Source organism: Pipistrellus hanaki, assembly GCF_964339955.1.
Source record: "Pipistrellus hanaki genome assembly, chromosome: 4".
In the NCBI taxonomy this organism is placed as follows: domain Eukaryota; kingdom Metazoa; phylum Chordata; class Mammalia; order Chiroptera; family Vespertilionidae; genus Pipistrellus; species Pipistrellus hanaki.
This window is the reverse complement of record NC_140506.1, coordinates 71,903,646-71,923,246: the sequence shown is the minus strand read 5'-3', so window position 1 is coordinate 71,923,246 and position 19,601 is coordinate 71,903,646. Positions and strand designations below refer to the sequence as shown.

General features: G+C 41.9%; 1 protein-coding gene across 17 annotated transcripts in view; it reads right to left on the bottom strand.

The window, feature by feature from the left end:
* The window catches only part of CUX1 (cut like homeobox 1), a 351,459-nt gene that overhangs the window by 180,080 nt on the left and 151,778 nt on the right, over positions 1-19,601 (bottom strand). For all 17 annotated transcript variants that reach the window (XM_084881495.1, XM_084881496.1, XM_084881501.1 and 14 more), the window contains one exon: positions 9,583-9,630. In XM_084881495.1, coding sequence (XP_084737621.1) covers positions 9,583-9,630 — 48 coding nt within the window. The remainder of the gene's footprint in view (positions 1-9,582; positions 9,631-19,601) is intronic.

Sequence of the window (19,601 nt, the reverse complement as noted above, 5' to 3'; positions counted from 1 at the left end):
GGGCCACATCGGCAAAATGATAATGGGATAAAGTCACAGTTTGTAGTTAACCTGAGCCCCACTCCTCCAAGAGGTGAAGGTTGTGGCAAAAGTTGTACACACACTTATGGATGTTTGTGCGGAATGAGGTGTGGAAAGCCAGATCTGACACAGGAGGGGCTGGTGAGGAGGGGAGGGAGCCTGAAGCTGTGTTTGCCCAGCACTTTACCCAAAATGAACATCAATGGTCCTATCCAAGGCTGGGAGGTTAACTGAGATGATGGAGGGGTGGAAGGGGTTCTCCCTGCTCCCCAAGCACTATCGAGTGCACAGGCCTGCCACTGTCACTTTGTGTGACTTTGGGCAGTCTACTTACCCTCCCTGGGCTTAGTTTCTTCATCTGTAAAATGGGCTGTTGCTTCCCCCACCCTTCCAATCAATGGACACCTACTGCATGTTCACTAGGGCCAGCCAGGTACTGGGTATACAGAGGAGGCCAATATAGTCATAGAGAATCTGTAGAGAGGGTAGACATAACAAACTCAAAAACACAATGAGGAAAGAACTCTGAACAAAAGGACAAGGTGCTACAAGAGAAATAGTAAGAGGGCCTTGGTTTGGACTGAAGGTCAGAGATCTCGTTGAGGGCATGACATCTGAGGTGAACCTAAAGGTTGAGTAGGAGGGCCGGGGAACAGGGTGGGGCAGAGGGAGGCAGGCTATGGCCCGTCCATGAGCTCTGAAGGCTGAGGTCAGGGCACTGGGGTCAGGGCACTGACGTCAGAGCACTGAGAGGCTGTGAACAAGGAAGTGACCTGATCCTGGTTGATGCATGGAGGAAAGGTAGGTGTGGGCTTATAAGAGCTGGAACAGATACCAGTCAGGGAACCACTGCAATGGCCTCGGTGACACATGGTGGCTCTGGACAAGCATAGGTGGGAGGATGGAAAGAATCGGGCAGATTTACGTACACTCAAGGAAGGATGGAGATGTAGGGGTCTGGAGAGAGGGGGGTGAACTAGATTTCCAGCTGAGAAAACTAGGTGGACTGGGGAGTTATTCCTAAGAAGGGAAAGGGTGGGAGAGAACCCTTTTTCAGTAAGTGTGGAAGTAAGTGTGGAAGTTGGAGAAGGGGAGGTAGTTGTGGAGTATGAACTATTTTCTGTGGAATACCTAAAAGGCGACAAACTGGTAGTCTTAGATAAGCCTGGAACTCATCAGAGAAGACCAAGTTAGAGAGAGAAATCTGAGTTTCCAGCATGTATCAATAGATATGAAGAGATTGTAGAGCAAAGAATGCTGTGATTCAGAGCGTCTGAAGGAAAAGAAGGAACTGCCCAATGAGACTAAAAATCAATAGCCAGGGAGAACCCAGAAAGGAGAGTCCGAGGGGAAATGTCATGGGCTGTCTAGAGAAGAGAACCTATCAGGAGAGAGGGGTGGACAGGTGTGCTGCACGTCTCTGAAGTGAGGGAGAGGGCACTGAAAAGGTCAAGGGAGAATGGGGTAGACACCAGGTTGGGGTGGGTTGACGTTCACACACAGGATGGGGATGGCTCTTTAGAGAAGCTTGGCCAAGTAGGCTAGGGGACAGAGGACGGTTGGCATCTCTCTGTCTCCAAATGGAACACACTAGGGCTTGTAGAACTGCAGATGAGAAGAATCTACCGAGACTAAAGACACAGAAGGGACAGCTGCAGGGCTATGGCTCCTGAGTGAGTAGGCTCCAGGACCCATGTGGAAGGGACTGGAGTCTGAGGAAGGGGCACTTCCTCCCACAGTGAAAGCCAACGGAGAGGACAGATGCCGCTTTGGAGGTCTGGTGACAGGAAGGCAGAAGCAGCAGCTACTTTACAGTATTGTGAAGGCTGAGTGGACGTGCGCTTGAAATCACCTAACACAGCTCTCACACTTGCCAAGTGCCCCCAAATGCCATTTTGAGCATTACTACAAGTGTGCTACTACCCCCTCACCTGCTCAAGTGCATGGCCTCAATGGCCTTATTTGCCTGGAGATTAAAATCTAGCACAGATGAAATGCAAAGAGAAGGGAGAAGATAATATTCAGCTTCTGACATGCAAAAATAGAATTCTATAGCTTCTGCCTTGTAAACATGATTTATTTATTTTTTGGAAAATAGTTCATACTTATAAAATAACAAAAGAAACACCTGTGAATAGGGGTATTCCCACAGCATTAGAAACCTCCTTTGTGCCTACTGGTGATAAACTCTATTCTGAATTTCCTGTTTCACCTTTTCTTTATGGTTCTAGTATATAATTAAAATCTGTATTTATCCCCTAAACAGTATCAGCTCGGTATTGCAGGTTTGCATTTCATTCACTCTCCCCTGCTATGTGGTAGTCCACTGTATGATTACACCACTCTTTACTTATTCTTTCTACTGCTGATGGAAATGGGTTGATTCCACTTATTACTTTCAAACATTCCTGAACTTGTTTCCTGAGGCCCATGTTTAAGTTTATTCAGGGTATATACTTAGGACTGAAACTGCTCTGTCAAGATTTATTATCTTCTTTAGTTTTAGTATCTCATGACAGATTAGAATTCACACTCCTCCCTGGACTTTTGAATTTTGGCTAGCGTGGTAGACATGAGTAAGTTGCACTTAAATTATTTTGATTTGTGCTTCCTTGGTTATGAGGTTGAGCATCTTTTCATGTATTTATGACCATTCTGAGTTTCTCTTCTGAGAATGCCATACATGGCTTTTGCACATTTTCCTATGAGATGCTCGTCTTTCTCTTACTAATAGGTAAACGTTTTTCCTATTTTCTGAAAACAAACCCTTTGTCAACTAGGAGAGTGGCAACTGTCTCCTTCAGGTTTGTGACTTTTGGCCAAGGTTACCCACATATGATTGGCTCATAGTATGGCCTTAGGGTGCACCATCACACCAGAGGCACGTGAATCTTTATTAGGAAAAAGATTCAGATACGTTGGAATCTTTATTATGACAGGTTTCCAACAGATGATGCAAAAAGGCTTGAGAAAGGCAGAGCCTTTTACTAGCTCACACAAAGGTAAAACGGAGCTGGCAGCGCCTCGGAGTTCTCTCTTAATTTTCTCTGGGATGTCTTTCCAAGAAGGGGTGGGCAAGCTTTTACTTTAAAATTTTAATGTAGATGAATGTAACAATTTCTTACTTTATGGTATCCTATTTAAGAAATCCTGTATTATAATATTCTGTATTTTCTTCAAAAATGTTTAAGGTTTTGCCTTAAGTCTTTATCTATAATTTATGCTTCCATAAGGTTTGAGGTAGGGGTCTAATTTAATTTCATAAGGATCATAAGTTGTCAAAGGACCATTTACTGACAAGCCCACGCTTTCCTCAGAGATCTATAATGCTATCTTTGCAATGTATCTGGCTCCTATGAATGCACAGGTCAGTTCTGATTTTTATTATGTTCCATTGGTGTATTTATCTATCCCTGTGCGAATTACTATGGCTTTGAAATATGGAAGGTCAAATCCTGTATATTGTTCTGATTTAATATTACTATCTTCACAATCATCAGACTCATATAAATTCTGGAATCAGCTTTTCAAGTTTCATGAAAAATCATGTTGGAATTTTTATTAGAATTACAATGACTGGGAAAACTGATATCTTTAATAATAGTGGGAATTTCTATTATTGAATACCTTAGCTCTCTCCATTTAAATATTTAATATTCTTTTTTCCAGAAAGTTCCTATGCATTGCTATATTTATATCTATGTTTCTTTATTTTTTGTTGGTATTTCCAATGGTATCCTTCCTCAGTTTGCTGTTGATGTAGAAGTATGTATTTAGTTTTGTATATTGATTTTATATCTAGCAACCTTGTTAATAAGGTTTTATATCCAGCAACCTTGATAATTAAGGCTCACATGAAAAATGAGTTCTATTTCTTCTGTTATAATATGTGTACTTTGTTTCTTTTTCTTATCTTCCATGCTAAGACTTCTAGTACAATGTTAAATAAATGTAGTATTTATGTATCTCCTTCCTTATTTTCGTGTGTGTGTGTGTGTGTGTGTGTGTGTGTGTGTAACTTTTAAAATTAAATTTATTGGGGTGACATTGGTTCATGGTTTCAAGGTGCAGATTTCTGTTATAAGACTGTACATTGTACTGTGTGCCCATCATCCAAAGTCAAATCACTTTCCTGATTTTAAAGGTAATGTTATCAACGCCATTGAGTATGGTGATTGAAGCAGGTTTTTTATAACCTTTACCCAGGTTAAAGTTCACCTCTATTCCTAGCTTGCTGGTAGATTCTATCATGAATGAATGTTGAATTTTATCAAATTCTTTCACAATAACTATTGAGATAATATTTTCCTCTTTAATGTGCTAGTGATATTAACTTGCATGGATATATTTTTCTATTATTAAACCAAATAGCATTCTTGGGATACAGAGTGCTTGATAGATTTACCAGTACTTTTTAAAGGACTTCTATGTATCTATTCATAAATTAGACTGCTTCGCACAATTTACATTTGCTAAGATCTGGAAACAGCCCAAGTGCCCATCAGTAGATGAGTGGATTAAAAAGCTGTGGTATATTTATACCATGGAATTCTATGCAACAGTAAAAAAATAAGAATCTCTTACCCTTTGAGACAGCACGGAGGGACCTGGAGAATATCATGCTGAGTGAAGTAAGACAGTCAGAGGAAGACAGGTATCACAGGATCCCACTCATGTGTGGAATCCAAGTAACAAAATAAACTGACAAACAAAGTGGATCCAGAGACATGGAACACAGTGTGGAATCTCAGAGGGAATACAGGGGAAGATGGGTGGATAGGAGGTAATCAATCAGAGACCCTGTGTGCATATATGCATAACCCATGGACACAGACAATAGGGTGCAGAAGGCAGGAGGGGTGGGGGTCAGGAGCGGGCTGTAGAGGGTCAATGGGGGGGGGGAAATGGGGACAAATGTAATACTTTCAACAATAAACAATTATTTAAAACAAAACAAAAAGCAAAAGCGGAAGTTAGAGTGATGCTGGACCATGAGCTAAGGAATGAGAGCCACCTTGGAAAGCTGGAAGAAAGCAAGGAAATAAATTCCATGCCTAGAATCTTTGGAAAAATTGCAGCACAGATGATTCATTTTGGACCTCTGATCTTCAAACTTATAAAATAATAATTTAGAGTTGTTAAATAAACAAACAAATAAAACTACTTCAATATTCCTTTCTTATACTGTTCTTGTATAGTTTTGACATAAAGGTTACACTAGTCACTCTCTCTTTTTCTATTTTTTGAAAGAGTTTGAAAAAGATCAGAACTATCTATTTTATGAATGATTGATAGAATTCTCTCATAAAAATTTCTAGACCTTGTGGAAATATTTCTGTAATGGCTGTAAGGCTATTCAGGTTTTCTACTTCGTCTTTAATCAGCTTTGATGTTATAGTATTCTAAAAATTTGTCCATTTTGTCTAGGGTTTAAAATTTATTGGCATAAAATTGACTATAATATTACCCTATTATCTTTTTAATTTCTGCTGTAGCTGCAAAGTTATCTCTATTAGCACTCCTACATTTTTTTTAAAAAATTAATTAGGAAGGTAGTTTGTCTATTGCAGTCTTTTCAAAGAACCAACTTTGGGGCTATTTCCCTCTTGGCTCTTTGTTTTCTTTCGCATTCATTTTCATTCTTATATGTTTTTAAGACAGTATTAAAATTTTTGACTAGTTCTTTCTATTTTCTTTTAGCTTCTTCCATTGTACTGTCATGATTATCTAAACTGGATGCTAAGCTAATCAGTTTTTCAGTCTTTTATTTCCTCTCTAAGCACCTGAGATATTTAAGAGGAGATTTTCCTCCCTGAGGACACTTGGTTTAAGCAGCCTGCTTTCCTACCAAGAAGAGGGGAGCCTAAGCCAACTCCTAATCCCCTCAACCCTCCTTACCACGACCCCTCTCAGGGAGAGAAGCCAGGAGAGAGGGAGACAATTTGAAAGAGTTAGCATTTTTCTAGAGAGTGTTAGTGTCTTTTCATTGAAGGGATTGTCTAAATTACAATCTGCCATAAATTGAATTGACCATTTAGGTTACTCCTCCTATCTCCACTAATCAGTTGGCTGGGCTGGCTAAACACAAACTTAGAGAAATCTAATTTCAATGTAAGTTAAATTTGATGACTTTGCTCTAATAATTATAAGTAATTGTTATGAGTCCAGCATCCCAAACTTTTTAATCAAGGACAACAAATACAGTTATTTATTAGTTTTTTCTAATGGATTTCCCAAGCATATATTCTGGGTCCCTTTCACCTTATTAGTAGCACATAACCTGAAGAAAAGATAAAGGCAAATGTTTTAAAATCTGCCTCCTGAGGAACCTCACTGTTCAAGCATTTATTCAGTAACTATTTCTGAGAGCCCAATACTTTAATTCCGATTGCTATGCCAGGTGCTGGGAATACAAATGGCCAAGACAGGACATAGAGGTTGCCTTCACACACTTACAGACTCCTGGGGAACAGAGACAAAGTCACAGGCAGCTCTCAGGAATGATGACAAATGGGTCACAAATAGTGTGGCGTGCAAAGGGAGCACCTGCTACAGGGGACCTGGCCTATCACTGAGGTTCAGGAAAGGCTCTTCTTGAGGAAGTGACTTTAAGCAGAAGTGAGGCAGCAGACGTGAAAGGGGGAAGGAGTGTCTCAGGAAGAGGACAGCCCATTCAAAGGCTTGGAGGCTGGTGAGGACCCTCAACGCATAAGGGCCTCGAAGAAATTCAGAATGGCTGTGCGATGGGCTTTCTAGTAAGAAAAATCTAGAAAGGCAAGCAGTTACCATCATGCGTGTCTCATAAACCACAGGAAGGAAGGTGCCTAGATTTACCCCGAGAACAAGAAAACACTGAGGGGCCTAAAAGTGGTGCCCAGTGAGGTTCATGTTTCCCCTGACTTGCAAGAACACTGAAGTCTTGTGTGAATTTACTGCTGTCTGAAGGCTTTGTTTTGTTTTTTTCTTTTGGGGATCTCAAATAAAGAAGTAATCTATATGAATTCTGAGGCAAAGAACATGTTTTTTCTAATATTATACAATTTTCCAAGGGGAACTCAAGCACCTTGGGATGACTCAAATAATATATCCAATAAATAAAACTGCACTCAGCAAACACTAATGAAGGGTATAAGAACAAACCTCTGATCAGAGAGGGCAGCGTTTTAGAAAAGCAAGCTGAATGGGTCCTGCTCCAGCAAAGCACCAAGACAGGCTGCTTTCTGGCCTCACTCAGCAGAAAACTAGCCCTACACGTGTGGTCCCCATCTGCAGCTGCCCTCTGCATAAAAGCCCCTTCTTCAGAGTCAAGCAGGATTTAGTCCCTTCCACTACAATCAGCATGCTAGTAACACAGATTATATATATTTATAATATATATAATTCTGCCTCCTGAGGAACCTCACTGTTTGGACCACAGTGTGTGTGTGTGTGTGTGTGTGTGTGTGTGTGTGTGTGTGTAGTAATTAGTAGTAATTAGCAAAGGCTTCCTAAATATTAATGGGATAATTAGCAGAGGCTTCCTAAATATTAGTGGTACTATAAAAATCTTTACTTTATAAATAGCCATTAAAATATAGCCAAATAAAAAGCCTTGATGTTTCTCAGGCATTTCAAATTTACTATCTAGAACCAAACCCATTATCCTATCTAGAACAAAAAATAATAACAATGGTAAGAGGTAGTGGAGAGAGTATTGAGAGAGAGAGAGAGAGAGAGAGAGAGAGAGAGAGAGAAAAGAAAAAGAAGAAGAAGGAGGAGGAGGAGGAGAAGAAAACACTCATTGACACAAACAACAGTGTGGTAATTATGGGGGGTTGGGGTGGGTGGAGGTGGGTATGGGGGGGATAGTTATGGAATAAAAAATAAATATATATTTTATATATATATCAAATGCAATACATGAACCTGATTGAAACCTGGTTGGGGGCAGGGCAGTTTTAAGACACAATTTAGGGATAAGTAGGGAAATTTTATTTTTGGACTGAATATTGGATATCATGGAATTAGTGTTAATTTTCTCAGGTGGGATACTCGGGGTTATTGTGGAAATGTCAGGGAATATTCTTTTTAGGAGATACACATGTATGTTTAAGGGTAAAGTGCTGTGTCATCTACAATTTACTTCCTAATGTTTAACAACAGAGTGGGGAGTAAATGTGGCAAAATGTTAACAAGTGGTGAAGGGTGTACATGTAGTCATTATACTAATATTTTTACTTTTATGCAGACTTGAACTTTTTCAAAAAGAAAGAAAAACAAGTAAATGAAAACATCACACAGAGCTATTTCAGGTAGAGAAACACTAAGCCTGTGGGCCTCACAAAAGCTGCTGAACAGGCAAAGAAAGAGATCAGATCAGATGTGGGTGGGTATAAGGTGACAGCCACTCACAGAATGAGGGCTCGGAGATGCACTTCAGAGGGAAAGGCACTAACTTCTGCCCTTCCCAGACCCGGGATGGTGACATCCCCCGCGCCTTACAGAGCCAGGTTCAGGGGCTCCCAGCAGCCAGGAGTTATGAACAGAGAATGGCACCATGCACTGGTCTAAAATCTTCAGTGCTCACCAGCCGTCACTGCTGCTTCGTCTTTCTACACAAGCCCCTCACTGTCCTGGAATCTCCTCGAAAGCATCCCACTGCCATCTTCCTACCCTCATTCGTGCCCTCGCCCTCTGCTGTCGCCAGCATGCTGAGGAACTACCCAAGGAGTCCAGCCTCTTTAGCAGATACAGCCTCCAGCAGGCACCCCACAGCCTCACGCCACTCCCGGCCCTGCCACCTCACCTCCCTGAATCCTGCTCCTTGTCCCTGTTCTCTCTGAAGAGAGAGCATCCTCCACTACGGGCTCTTTAGAAGACGTTAAGGAAGTCTCTGCCTTTCCTCGTTAGTATTACCACTTCCATCATCCCAACAGGAGAAGCCAAGGGCCAAGTGAATAACTCCACACCAATAACAAAATGTCTGGCCTTCTAAAATCCACCATGTCTCTTCCAAAAAGATAGAGTAGGAGTCGGAGTGTTGGCCAACTCTACCACCTGTCCTCTCTGTGGATATCACTCTGTGGTGGTGGGAGCGCACTTCTCACATGACCGGCAGCCCGCACACCATCTTGCCCTGTCCTTCTCTGGAAGCAAAGATTAGAAAAGTTTTCCTTATACTGAGCTCAGACTTATTCCTCGTGACTTCTATCTGTTTGTCTTTTATTAATCAATCAAGTGAAATTCCTCTTCCCCTGACGGCTGCACATGAGAGTACCAGGTCGCCCTACTCCGTCCCTTCCACACAGGAGGCCTCCTGGCTGTGGCCCCTGACAGCTCAGGGACCCGGGGAGCTCGAGGAAGTTCAGCTCCCACAGGCTGTGGTCCAAACGAGCTCCATCCACCCAGTGGAAACATCGCATCGGGAAGCGTAAACTCTGCACGACATTGGGTCGGTGCAGCTGGGAGAGCTCTGGCTGGGGAAGCACCTTCTGTTAATGGCTTTCACTTAATGAAAATAAAAAGAAAGTGCAATAAACTATGAAGGGTGGCTCAGGATATAAAATAAATATAAACGCTTACCTCCCCTTGGAAGCTCTTCAGCAGCGGCGCTACCTGCTTGCGTAAATCCTGGAGCGAAGGATGGGTCAGGAAACAGCCATTTGAGAAGGAAAGAGAAGGGAAACATTCATTAAGGCCTCCTAAAAACAGTTTTGAATTTAGTGATGGACATCATTATATTAAGCAATCCTTGTCCCTCGCCCGTTTCGTGCCTTGATTCACACAACATAATGCCAACTGGTGCCCATGAACTCAATAATATCGTTACATTTGTTTCTACTAAGCCCTGGTTAAATACACCTCATTTCAAATGTGCAGTGGGGCCAAGGCATTTGAAACCACTTTGGAGAATGGAAGAGGAGGCACAGTATGAGTGGGGGACGACTGGGTGCAGGTACAAGGCCCAGGTGCTCTGGAGTTCAGCCCACAAAACAGCGCCTCTTATCTTACTAGCTCATCCCTGCCAGCTGGCACAGGACCAGCCTCCCGAGGACAGCAGCTTGGAGAAGAATAGGAGATGACAAAAGTACTTTCGATTATAGCACCGAGGAAGGCAGAAGAACCTCACCTCTCATAATGATTGTAAATAAACTCCCCTCTGCTGTTCCTGCTATAACCAATCCACTCTATATTTTACAAGTCATTTCTTTAGGCATTTTCATGTCTCATGACAGACCTGCTAAAATAACTCTTTAAAACAAGATGTATGTCTGTACGCACACACACACATATACACTGAAGACAGTTGAAGAGAAACAGATACACACACACACACACACACACACACACACACACACTCTGATATATATGTATTTCAAGTCCCCAGCTAACAAATTACTCATTCCAAATTTATTTTTGGCAGTTTGGGAAATTCTTCTCTCTGCAAATATTACATGGTTTGGTACTAAACTAAAGAACTAGAACCTAGGACACTCACTTCTGACCCCGGCCACTCCACTGCCAGTCAGAGAGAACATGCACAATCCACTGGCCTTTAGAACCGAGTGAACTTGGCTGCCACCCCAGCCACCATGTGCAACCTCAAACTGAAGAGAGCAGGGTCCAGGCCAATCAAAACTATACTGGCGCAAACTACAATTAGGGATGTAACGCAAAATTATAACACCTAATAACTTGGTTACACACTTAATTCAGTAACAGGTTTTCTAACACTATTTTAAATTTGCTTCATATGTACCATTTATTGAGCAAAAAGAAACAAATATCTTAACACAGAGAAGCGATGTCTTTGAGATGATTAATATCAAGGTCTGTTGGTAAAGCCACAATAGTGCATTTCAACCTCCTCCCCCTTGCATGTAATGCAAATAACAAGCAATGTTTACAGAGATGCTTCTATGTGAAATGAATTTTCATTATTCTCCAAACCACTGATTCACAACTCACTTTACAGATCAGAAAACTGAGCAGAAAAATACTGGTGAGGAATTTTCTATGTAATGATGGTTTTGGGAGAAAACCATTCTGATTTAAAAGCAAAACAGTTCGCCCTGGCCAGGTACCTCTGTTGGTTAGGTCATTACCCTTTACACCAAGGTTGTGGGTTTGATCTCCAGTCAGGATACAAACAAGAAGCAACCAACAAATGTATAAATAAGAGAAACAACCAATTGATGTCTATCACCCCCCCCCCCCCCCGTTATTCCTCTCTAAAATGAACAAATATACAAATAACTGGGGGTGGAAGAGGAGGCAAAACAGAAAAATACAAAATCATCATGTAATGCTCAGCTGCACCTGTGAAGTATAAGCAGAAAACGTTCCAAAATATCCCCTGGATACACAGGGTATGAATCTTAGGCGTTTGGGGCACTTGGGTGGCCTCTGGAAGGCTTGGTACTCACAGCACCCCATGATACCTCTCCCACTCCACGCACGCACACACGCACGCATGCACGCACGCACGCACGCCAGGGCTAGGCATCACAGAATCTCGTACCATGGATGCAGAGCTGTGTCATGGTGTCTAGGTCAGAGTGGCACCCAGGGCACGGCTGTTTAGGTTTGGAAGACAAACAGATGTTGGAAACAACCCTGGCATTACCCGTAAACAAAAGGAGGCGACGGCCCTGGCTGTTTGGCTCAGTGGATAGGGCATCAGCCTGCAGACTGAAGGGTCCCCGGTTTAACTTCAATGAAGGGCACATGCCCAGGTTGCAATTTGGGGGTGTGCAGGAGGCAGCCGATCAATAATTCTCTCTCATCATTGATGCTTCTCTCTCTCTCTCTCTCTCTCTCTCTCTCTCTCTCTCTCTCTCTCTCTCTCTCTCTCCTTTTCCCTTCCTCTCTGAAATAAATTTTTTTAAAAATATTAGAAAACAAAAGGAGGCTATGAATTATAAATGCATCTCTGAAGTTATAAAATGATCTCCATTTTTGAAATATTTTGTAATCCTGATTTTTCAGGCTGTTTTACAATTTTCCTTTTGCTTTACTGTAGCTCACATGCGCTTCTATGCGATGACACCAACAGTTAAGACACACAGCTGTCTGGCTGCAGCTGTTGGTGGTGCCTCCCGCTCTGTCTTCTTTGAGGACAACATGGCCTTTTCAAAAAAGGGGCAGGGTTGGGGCAGTGGAGGGGTGCACTCGGTGACTCACACAGGGCTGCCAACACCCCTAGTGTGGTCACAGGAACCTTAGGGACCCAGCCCCTTGGTATTCACCCTTCAGTTTCTATTTTAGAACTGCCTCAGCCCAGGTCCTCTCAACCCTCCCCTTGTCTTAATTCACATTTTCTTCATTGTGTCTGATAGTGAAAGGGTTCGGATGGAGTTTAACCCTTGATAGGGGCCAGGCAAAGACAAAAGACTGGCTTGCACTGAAAACCCTAGGAAATGTTTACAGACAAAGAGGTTCTGTGCTACACACCCATCCAAATGAACTTCCTAACCTCTGGTTGTCCTCTCATTACTCAGGCTTCAAAGTAAGAAAATGGTAACTTGAAAATGTTTTAGGTATATGTTCAAAGAAAACCATTTTGTAACACAGCATTTTCATTAAATTTGATATTGTCAAATGTGAGATGTGCCATTATCTTATACTACATTTGAAAAACAAGCTGTGATATCACTGATTTTAAGATTCATACTGAAGACGGTAATATGTGTAAAGCTGTATGTATTATAATTGATAATGGCACACCATAAAGATAAAATAGGACCAAGGTTGTTTTTATTTTTAAGCTGTAGTGACAGTAGATTTTAAAAAGGGGATTTATCTTTTAGAGGCATGTACTAAAATATTTATGGATTAAATATGATTTTTGCTTCAAAATAACTTAATGTGGACGGGTAATAGGTAAGAATAAGGACAAAATAAGTGTGTCGATGGGTTGATGTTTGTTACAGATGGATGATGGAACACAGGGCTTCATTGTGCTCAACCTATCTCGTGTGAGTTTGAAATATAAAATGTTTTTGAGACACTGTATTTCACTGAGATACACAAAGCCTTCAGCTGATGGGTCACACAGAACAGGCGAAGAAAGAATTATGAGACTGGGGTGAGGGACTCTCTCTCTTAAATCACGGCCTACCAACTAGTTAACTGTAATCTTCATCAAGTTAACCTGGAAATCTAAAGGTCATCTGGTCCGATCGCCGGCACAAGGTAGGAGACATCACTGTGGTGTCCTGGTCACATGGCTTGCCTTCTCCAGGCCTGACCTAGAAGGCAGCTCATCTCAGATGAGGAGTTTTCAAACACTGTGCTGCCAGCGCTACCAGCAAATGCGGGTGTTTGGAGGAAAGCTATCCTGACGCAGGCGCAAGTAATGTTATTCTTCATGGATGAATATTTTACTTTAAAAAAGTGGGAGAGAAAAAAAAGTGGGAGCAGATTGAAAGTGATTCCACTCTCAATCTCTTTTCCTGAGTGGGAGATTGACAAAGCAATGACCTGGATCTGCCTGGGGGCGGAGAATGGCTGAACCTCCTCTCTCCCGGGCCCAGGCCTGCTCCCTGACTATGCCTGGCGGGTGGAGTGCAGCTCTCCCTCGGGCCCCTCTTAAGTGTCTGAGAACCCTCTCATCTCTCCATGCACCTTCCTCTCCCCCCATCTTCTCTCTGGACCAACCACCACCCGACCCATTCCTGTGACATCCTAGGCAAAACCCTCCTGCCTGGGCTCCTTGCTCCTTGGGCTACTCCAAGTCTCGTGTCCCGCTCTCACTCTAGACACAGAATCTGTTAGCTGTTCTAAGTTCTTGTTAGTGTCTCTAATACCAAGATTCTTCTCTCAAGATTCGAATTCTGCATTTGTATTGGAACAAAGTTCTAGAAAAGAAAGGCATGGGATTTTAAGAGCCACTGAAAATATCCACCACCTCTACCCTCCTATCTGAGCTGCCCCAAATAAAGAATTGTAAAGATCTTTAAAAACACAAACTACAACCCTGGCTGGTGTGGCCCTATGGGTAGAGCATTGTCAGGCTGGATGTCATTTAAGAGAGCTGCAATCCTCCTTTATTGTGTACACAAGAGCACAGACCAGCTATGGAGTTTTTAAAAACAAGTCACAAACACATCAACCGGTTGCCTCCTGACTATGCCCTGACCAGGGCCCAGGCTGGGAAGGAGCTTGCAACTGAGGTACATGCCCTTGACCAGAATCGAACCCGGGATCCTTTAGTCTATAGGCAGACACTCTATCCACTGAGCTACACTGGCTAGGGCTACAGAGAGTATTTTCTTAAAGAAAAATACAAACAATTTTAGTTTCAGAAACATCATTTATAAATTTATTTAAACATAATAAATACAACATTTGATTAGTTATAAGTAGTGCAGTTTAAAAAATGACAACTTTTCTAAAAAGTAGTAGTAAATTAGTGATTTTTTCCAACCAAGATATTTAATCAAACTGAAATGAGAAAATGATCTCTTTTCTACAACTTAAAGACAAAATACTGAAGACAAATTATTCAAAAGCATCTAGTTAGTGATTTTTCTAAGGTCTTTAGAATTCTAAAATATCCCGATGATGGCTGAGTTTTCCTTATTAATAAAAAATAAATAAACCTACACAGTGCACAGTATCTAAAGCTAGTCTATTGACTGTATGCAATATAACAATTTGTTTTCTTACTGATAAGCCATCTCTTCTAAAAATAAGCCTATTTGTCAAGTGGAGTAGGTCCTAGTGGCACCAATGTGATAATCATAATTATCTATAAAAGAAAGATTGTTCTTTGTTCTTATTTCCCCGGGTGTCATTTAGGAGAGCTAGAATTCTCCCGTACCATGTACACAAGAGCACAGACCAGGTGAGGAGTTTTTAAAAACAAGTCACAGGAAACATTATATATGATACACCGAGTACAGAGCTCCACTTAAAAATACAGTTGAGTGAAAAGCGAAGTTTCTCTTTGTTCCAGGGGCCTGAACCCTCTGCTTCCCATCTCATCTGAGGACGAAACATACAGCTATCAACGGAGCGCCACACTTTTGGCCACTTTTATAGATAAGCACATACACCTTCCAGTCTTTGTGACAGGAAAGAGAAACCTTAAACCGAAGCGTTAAATAAAAAACATCTTCCTATATACAACAGCAGACAGTAAGTATGTCCTGGCAATTTCTCAGAAGACTTTAGTTCACAGATTTGAGAAAATTCCATTAGCTTTAATTATTTATCAGCAGTCAATTTAGATTACTGTTCTTGACCTATTTTTACAATGTATGGGCCACCCAGCAATGAAACAAATGAATAGTCTTTTTCTACAACGGTTGATTTTCTGAAATAATAGAAATCTAGTTTAAAGAAGGAATGAAACCCCAAACATATAATTACCACAATATATAACCTGCCATGCTGCCTTTGTAGCTGGATAAAATGCACATCTTTGTGAGTTTTTTAGTTATTAAATAAGATTATCTTGAAAGGGATAAACTCACTCATGCTATAATTTCTTCCCATTTAAATTTCTTTGCTCCATTTAAGACATGTTCTGTTTCTTGGCAGAACGTCTCTAATACTGATGGATGTGCCTGAGCACTGTGCCTAATAAAACTGTGTAATGGGAAGGCCTGGGTTTGTGCAGCTCGAAGGTGGGAGCAAAGGGGAGCATGTGCAGGACCCGGGCGGGGCGTTCCCGGCAGTGAGACTCCTGGCTCCCTCAGATCCTTCCAGGGGTCCACAAGGTCAAAACTGGTTTTGCTTATTTGTTTTTTCTGCTCTCATTCTCTCACAGATGTACAGTGACATTTTTCAGGTGCCATGTGACATGTGACGATACCATTATGTGCCTGGGTATTCTTACGCTTTAAAAAGTCTGTTTTAATTTCTGTCAGTACTGACAGACACACACAGACACAAAATCTCTCTGGAGTCTTAATTTTTAAGAAACCAAAATGTTAGAGAAACGGCAGCGCTAAAGGTTTCTGGTCTTGGAGCAGAGAAAGGCACCCAATTGTTGTCAGGACGTCAAGGCTGTTAGTTGGTCCACTGATGACCTGCCAGTATCCCGGAAGCAGCTGGGATCGCTAGCAGCTTCCTGTGGGGTAGATCCCTCCCTCAGAGCCTCAAGGAGACTGGGGGCTGAGGGCTCTCACAGCTTGGGCTGGCATCATCCCTGCTTGGTGGGCACCAGGGCTTCTTTGGACTAATTTTCTAAATCCATCTGACTTGCCTCTAGGTCTCATTTCAAAATATTCTTCTAGGTCACTTTCTGAATAAATCCTTATCTAGGGGTGTCGAACTCAATCAGAGAAGGGGCCAAAATCTAAAATCCAGCCTAAATCGCGGGCTGAATGGTTTACTGAACAGTCATAAACTAACAATGTCATAAACTGACAGCAGAGTGCAGTGATGACAGCGCGGTGCGGGCCACATTGCAAGGCCTGGCGGGTTGGATTTGGCCCGCGGGCCTTGTGTTTGACATATGTGGTCTAAACCTTTAGTTTTATTTCAGAACTTTGAAAATACTGCTATGATTTCTTTCTACACATCCACAGGTTTTGAGTTTGTCAAAGGAACGACATAGTATACACATAATTTATTACATAATCATTTGCATATTTACTAAATGCAGTGAATGAGCTAGCCTCGGTCCCCTGCCCTCAGGGGCTTACATAGGACTCCTGGTAGGCTACTGAGGGGCCTTTCCGGGACCACTGATGGTGCTCGGTCCATGGCAGACATTCAGTGAGTACTTGTGAACTGAATGAGTGAGTATTTGCTATTCCCAGACTCATCAGCAAGCGGACCCTTTATGGGAACTGCTGCAAAGGGAATTCATGTGCTAGGTGAGGCACATGCTGCCTTTTTACCCTGGGACTTTCCGAAAGGAACAAGGGAGTGTGACTATACTTCACCACCCACCTGTGCAATTCTCTCCAGACCTTAGGCCCTCTTAACATTCAGACAAATAGTCTATTTCAAATTAGACTGCAGATTAGTCCTCCAGTGTAGCTTCTATTTCTAAGAGTTTACCCATAAGGATGACAAGAGATGTAGGCAGAAATTTACACATAATAACACTGTATTTATCAGAGAGAAAAATGAGAAATAATATAGATATCAACAGTAGGGGATAACTGTTTACTGAATTAAATAAATTTAGTAAAGCAATACAATGGCGTATTAGGTACTCAGTAAGATTTATTTCCAAAAGGGTAGCTAATACCATGGAATAATGCACATGTTTGCCATTTATTCAACAAGTACTAGTTGGGTAGCTATTACAGACCCCCAGGCACTGTTACAGGCTCTCCGTTTAGTGGGGTGAGAGATATTAGTCAAGTCACCACTCACAGAAGAACATTCCATGTGGTTAGAGCCTTGAAGAGAAAACATGTGGTGCTGGGAGAGCACTTATGAAGCAGACCTGGCCCGGGGCAGCAAGGAGGGCTCCCCTGAGGAAGAGGCACCTGACCCCACATCTGGTGTACGAGAACAGGTTAAAGGGGAGGAAGAGAGAAAAGCCACAAACTACAAAACGGGTTGAGAGTATGACCCCCACATTGTAAAAATGAATAAACATACATATGTGTTTGGACAAGAATGGCAAGAGTGTTAATGGTAGATGAATGGAATTATGACTTATTTTTCATTTCTCTGTCTTTAAGTAAATGTCTCAAAGTATCCTTTGAACATCGAGAACATTCTTTTGAAAACTGAGGATGGGGATCAAGTGATAATTTTAAAAAGCAAGATGACTTCTTAAGGTTTACAGAACAACTGGGTGGCCCTCCTGCAGCTTTTCGGTGACACAATTTCCAGACATGGTGACGTCCCCAAGGCCATCTAAGCGGGAGGCATTACTTCAGTCTGTGTTCGGCCCACAAAGAAAGTAAGTACTGTACTTACAATGCATAGCTAAACTTTACTTATTTCTCCAAAGAAAAATTATTTTATACGTACAATAAGTGTTAGCAGGAAACCTACTAGGCAATCATTTGTTTTCTATTTTTTCATTTTTATAAAATATTAAAGGGGGGACCATGCCAGCACACAGTATATATAGCATAATCTTTACTGTTTATTTATGAAAAAAATATTAAAGATCTAAGACAACATGCTAACATTTCTGTCTAGATCTTCTTTATGCTATATGCAAATTTCTATAACAAGCATTCATACTTTGTATAACCAGAGGACAAAGTCACAGATCTCAGACAATGTTGGGGAGACTTAAAATATCATCCCAAACCTCCGCCAAAGGGGCAAAGACAGCCCACACACAGATCCCACAGGAGATGTTGGGCTCGGCAGGCAAATCACAAAACAAGGAAAGACTTTGCCAAGGAGATAGAGAAGATTAAAATCAGATCTCAAACATGTTCCTTCCCAGTCTTGGTCTCAGTTTTCTTTGTTTCCCCACCCGGAGGCCTTACCTCAAGTTTATTTATCATTTGTGTGTAACTAGCTTACTTAAAATTAAGCAGTGTGGAAAAGACATACCTTCAGCTTAGCTAAAGAATCAGCACATGTTGTTTATTAATATTTACTCGCTTGCAGAGATGCTGAGAGGAATAATTAATAATCGATGGGAAAATCTACTTGTAGACGCAGAGCACGCTGTAAAAGTGCTTTCTTAGACACTCATTCATCAAACGCACAAATGGAAACAGAGGCTGGTCCTTATTGGCAGGGCCCTAACTTTACTGGTAGAACAAAGGACCTGGTGACCCCTGAGCAACCAGAAGACTCTACATGGGATCCAACATGGATCTTAGAATTTTTACACACATTTTCTCTTTTGGAAAATACTAAAGAACCATGGGAATATGAAAGGTAAACCTTTCATATTAATTTCTTAATCCCTAAATAGAATTATGTATATCAAATGGTTGGAAACCAAGTCTAAGAAACATGTGACTCACTGGGCTATTAGGGAATCTAAACCTTTGGAATCAGATTTTGTTTAAAGACACTCAGAGGCTTCCCTGTGGATTACCTCAACCTAGCAATTCAGAAGAAACAAAAGTTTCCAGGCCAAAGAAAGGCTTCCTGGTCCTCGTCCACTTTAGCATCCCAGACAGCAGACTAGCAGGCTTCTGGGAAGGGCACCCAACCCACTGCACCAAAGGAAGTCCATCTCAGGGCACTAGGAACCACTTCCTTAGCTTCATCCGGTCTCACCCAGGAGATTCTCGAGGTCAAGGATGAGGTTCAGGATACCCCACAAGTGTGGGGAGAAAAAGTGAGTTACTCATCATGCTGGTTATGCTTTGGCCTCCAGATCCAAAAGATGCTTCATTCACTGACTTTTTACTCTTGTTAGTCTGCATAGCTCAAGGAGTGTGTCTGCAAAGAAGCCTTAGTATTGATGAGTATACCCAACTTTGCAGTTCAAAGTATGCATGCCATTTCAAAATTAGCACATTTCATGGGAAATCCTAGACAGGGAAAGGTGGCGTGTGGTGGGCGTGAAGCATGTCCTGAGTGTCCCTCTGAGATGCCATAAGAAACTTCTAACGGCACTTATAACAGCAACCCACTGTGAAGTCCATCGACACGGGTCTTTTCCGAGCCTGCTGCCCGTGAGTGCCCAGACGTGGATGGCAAAAGCCCAT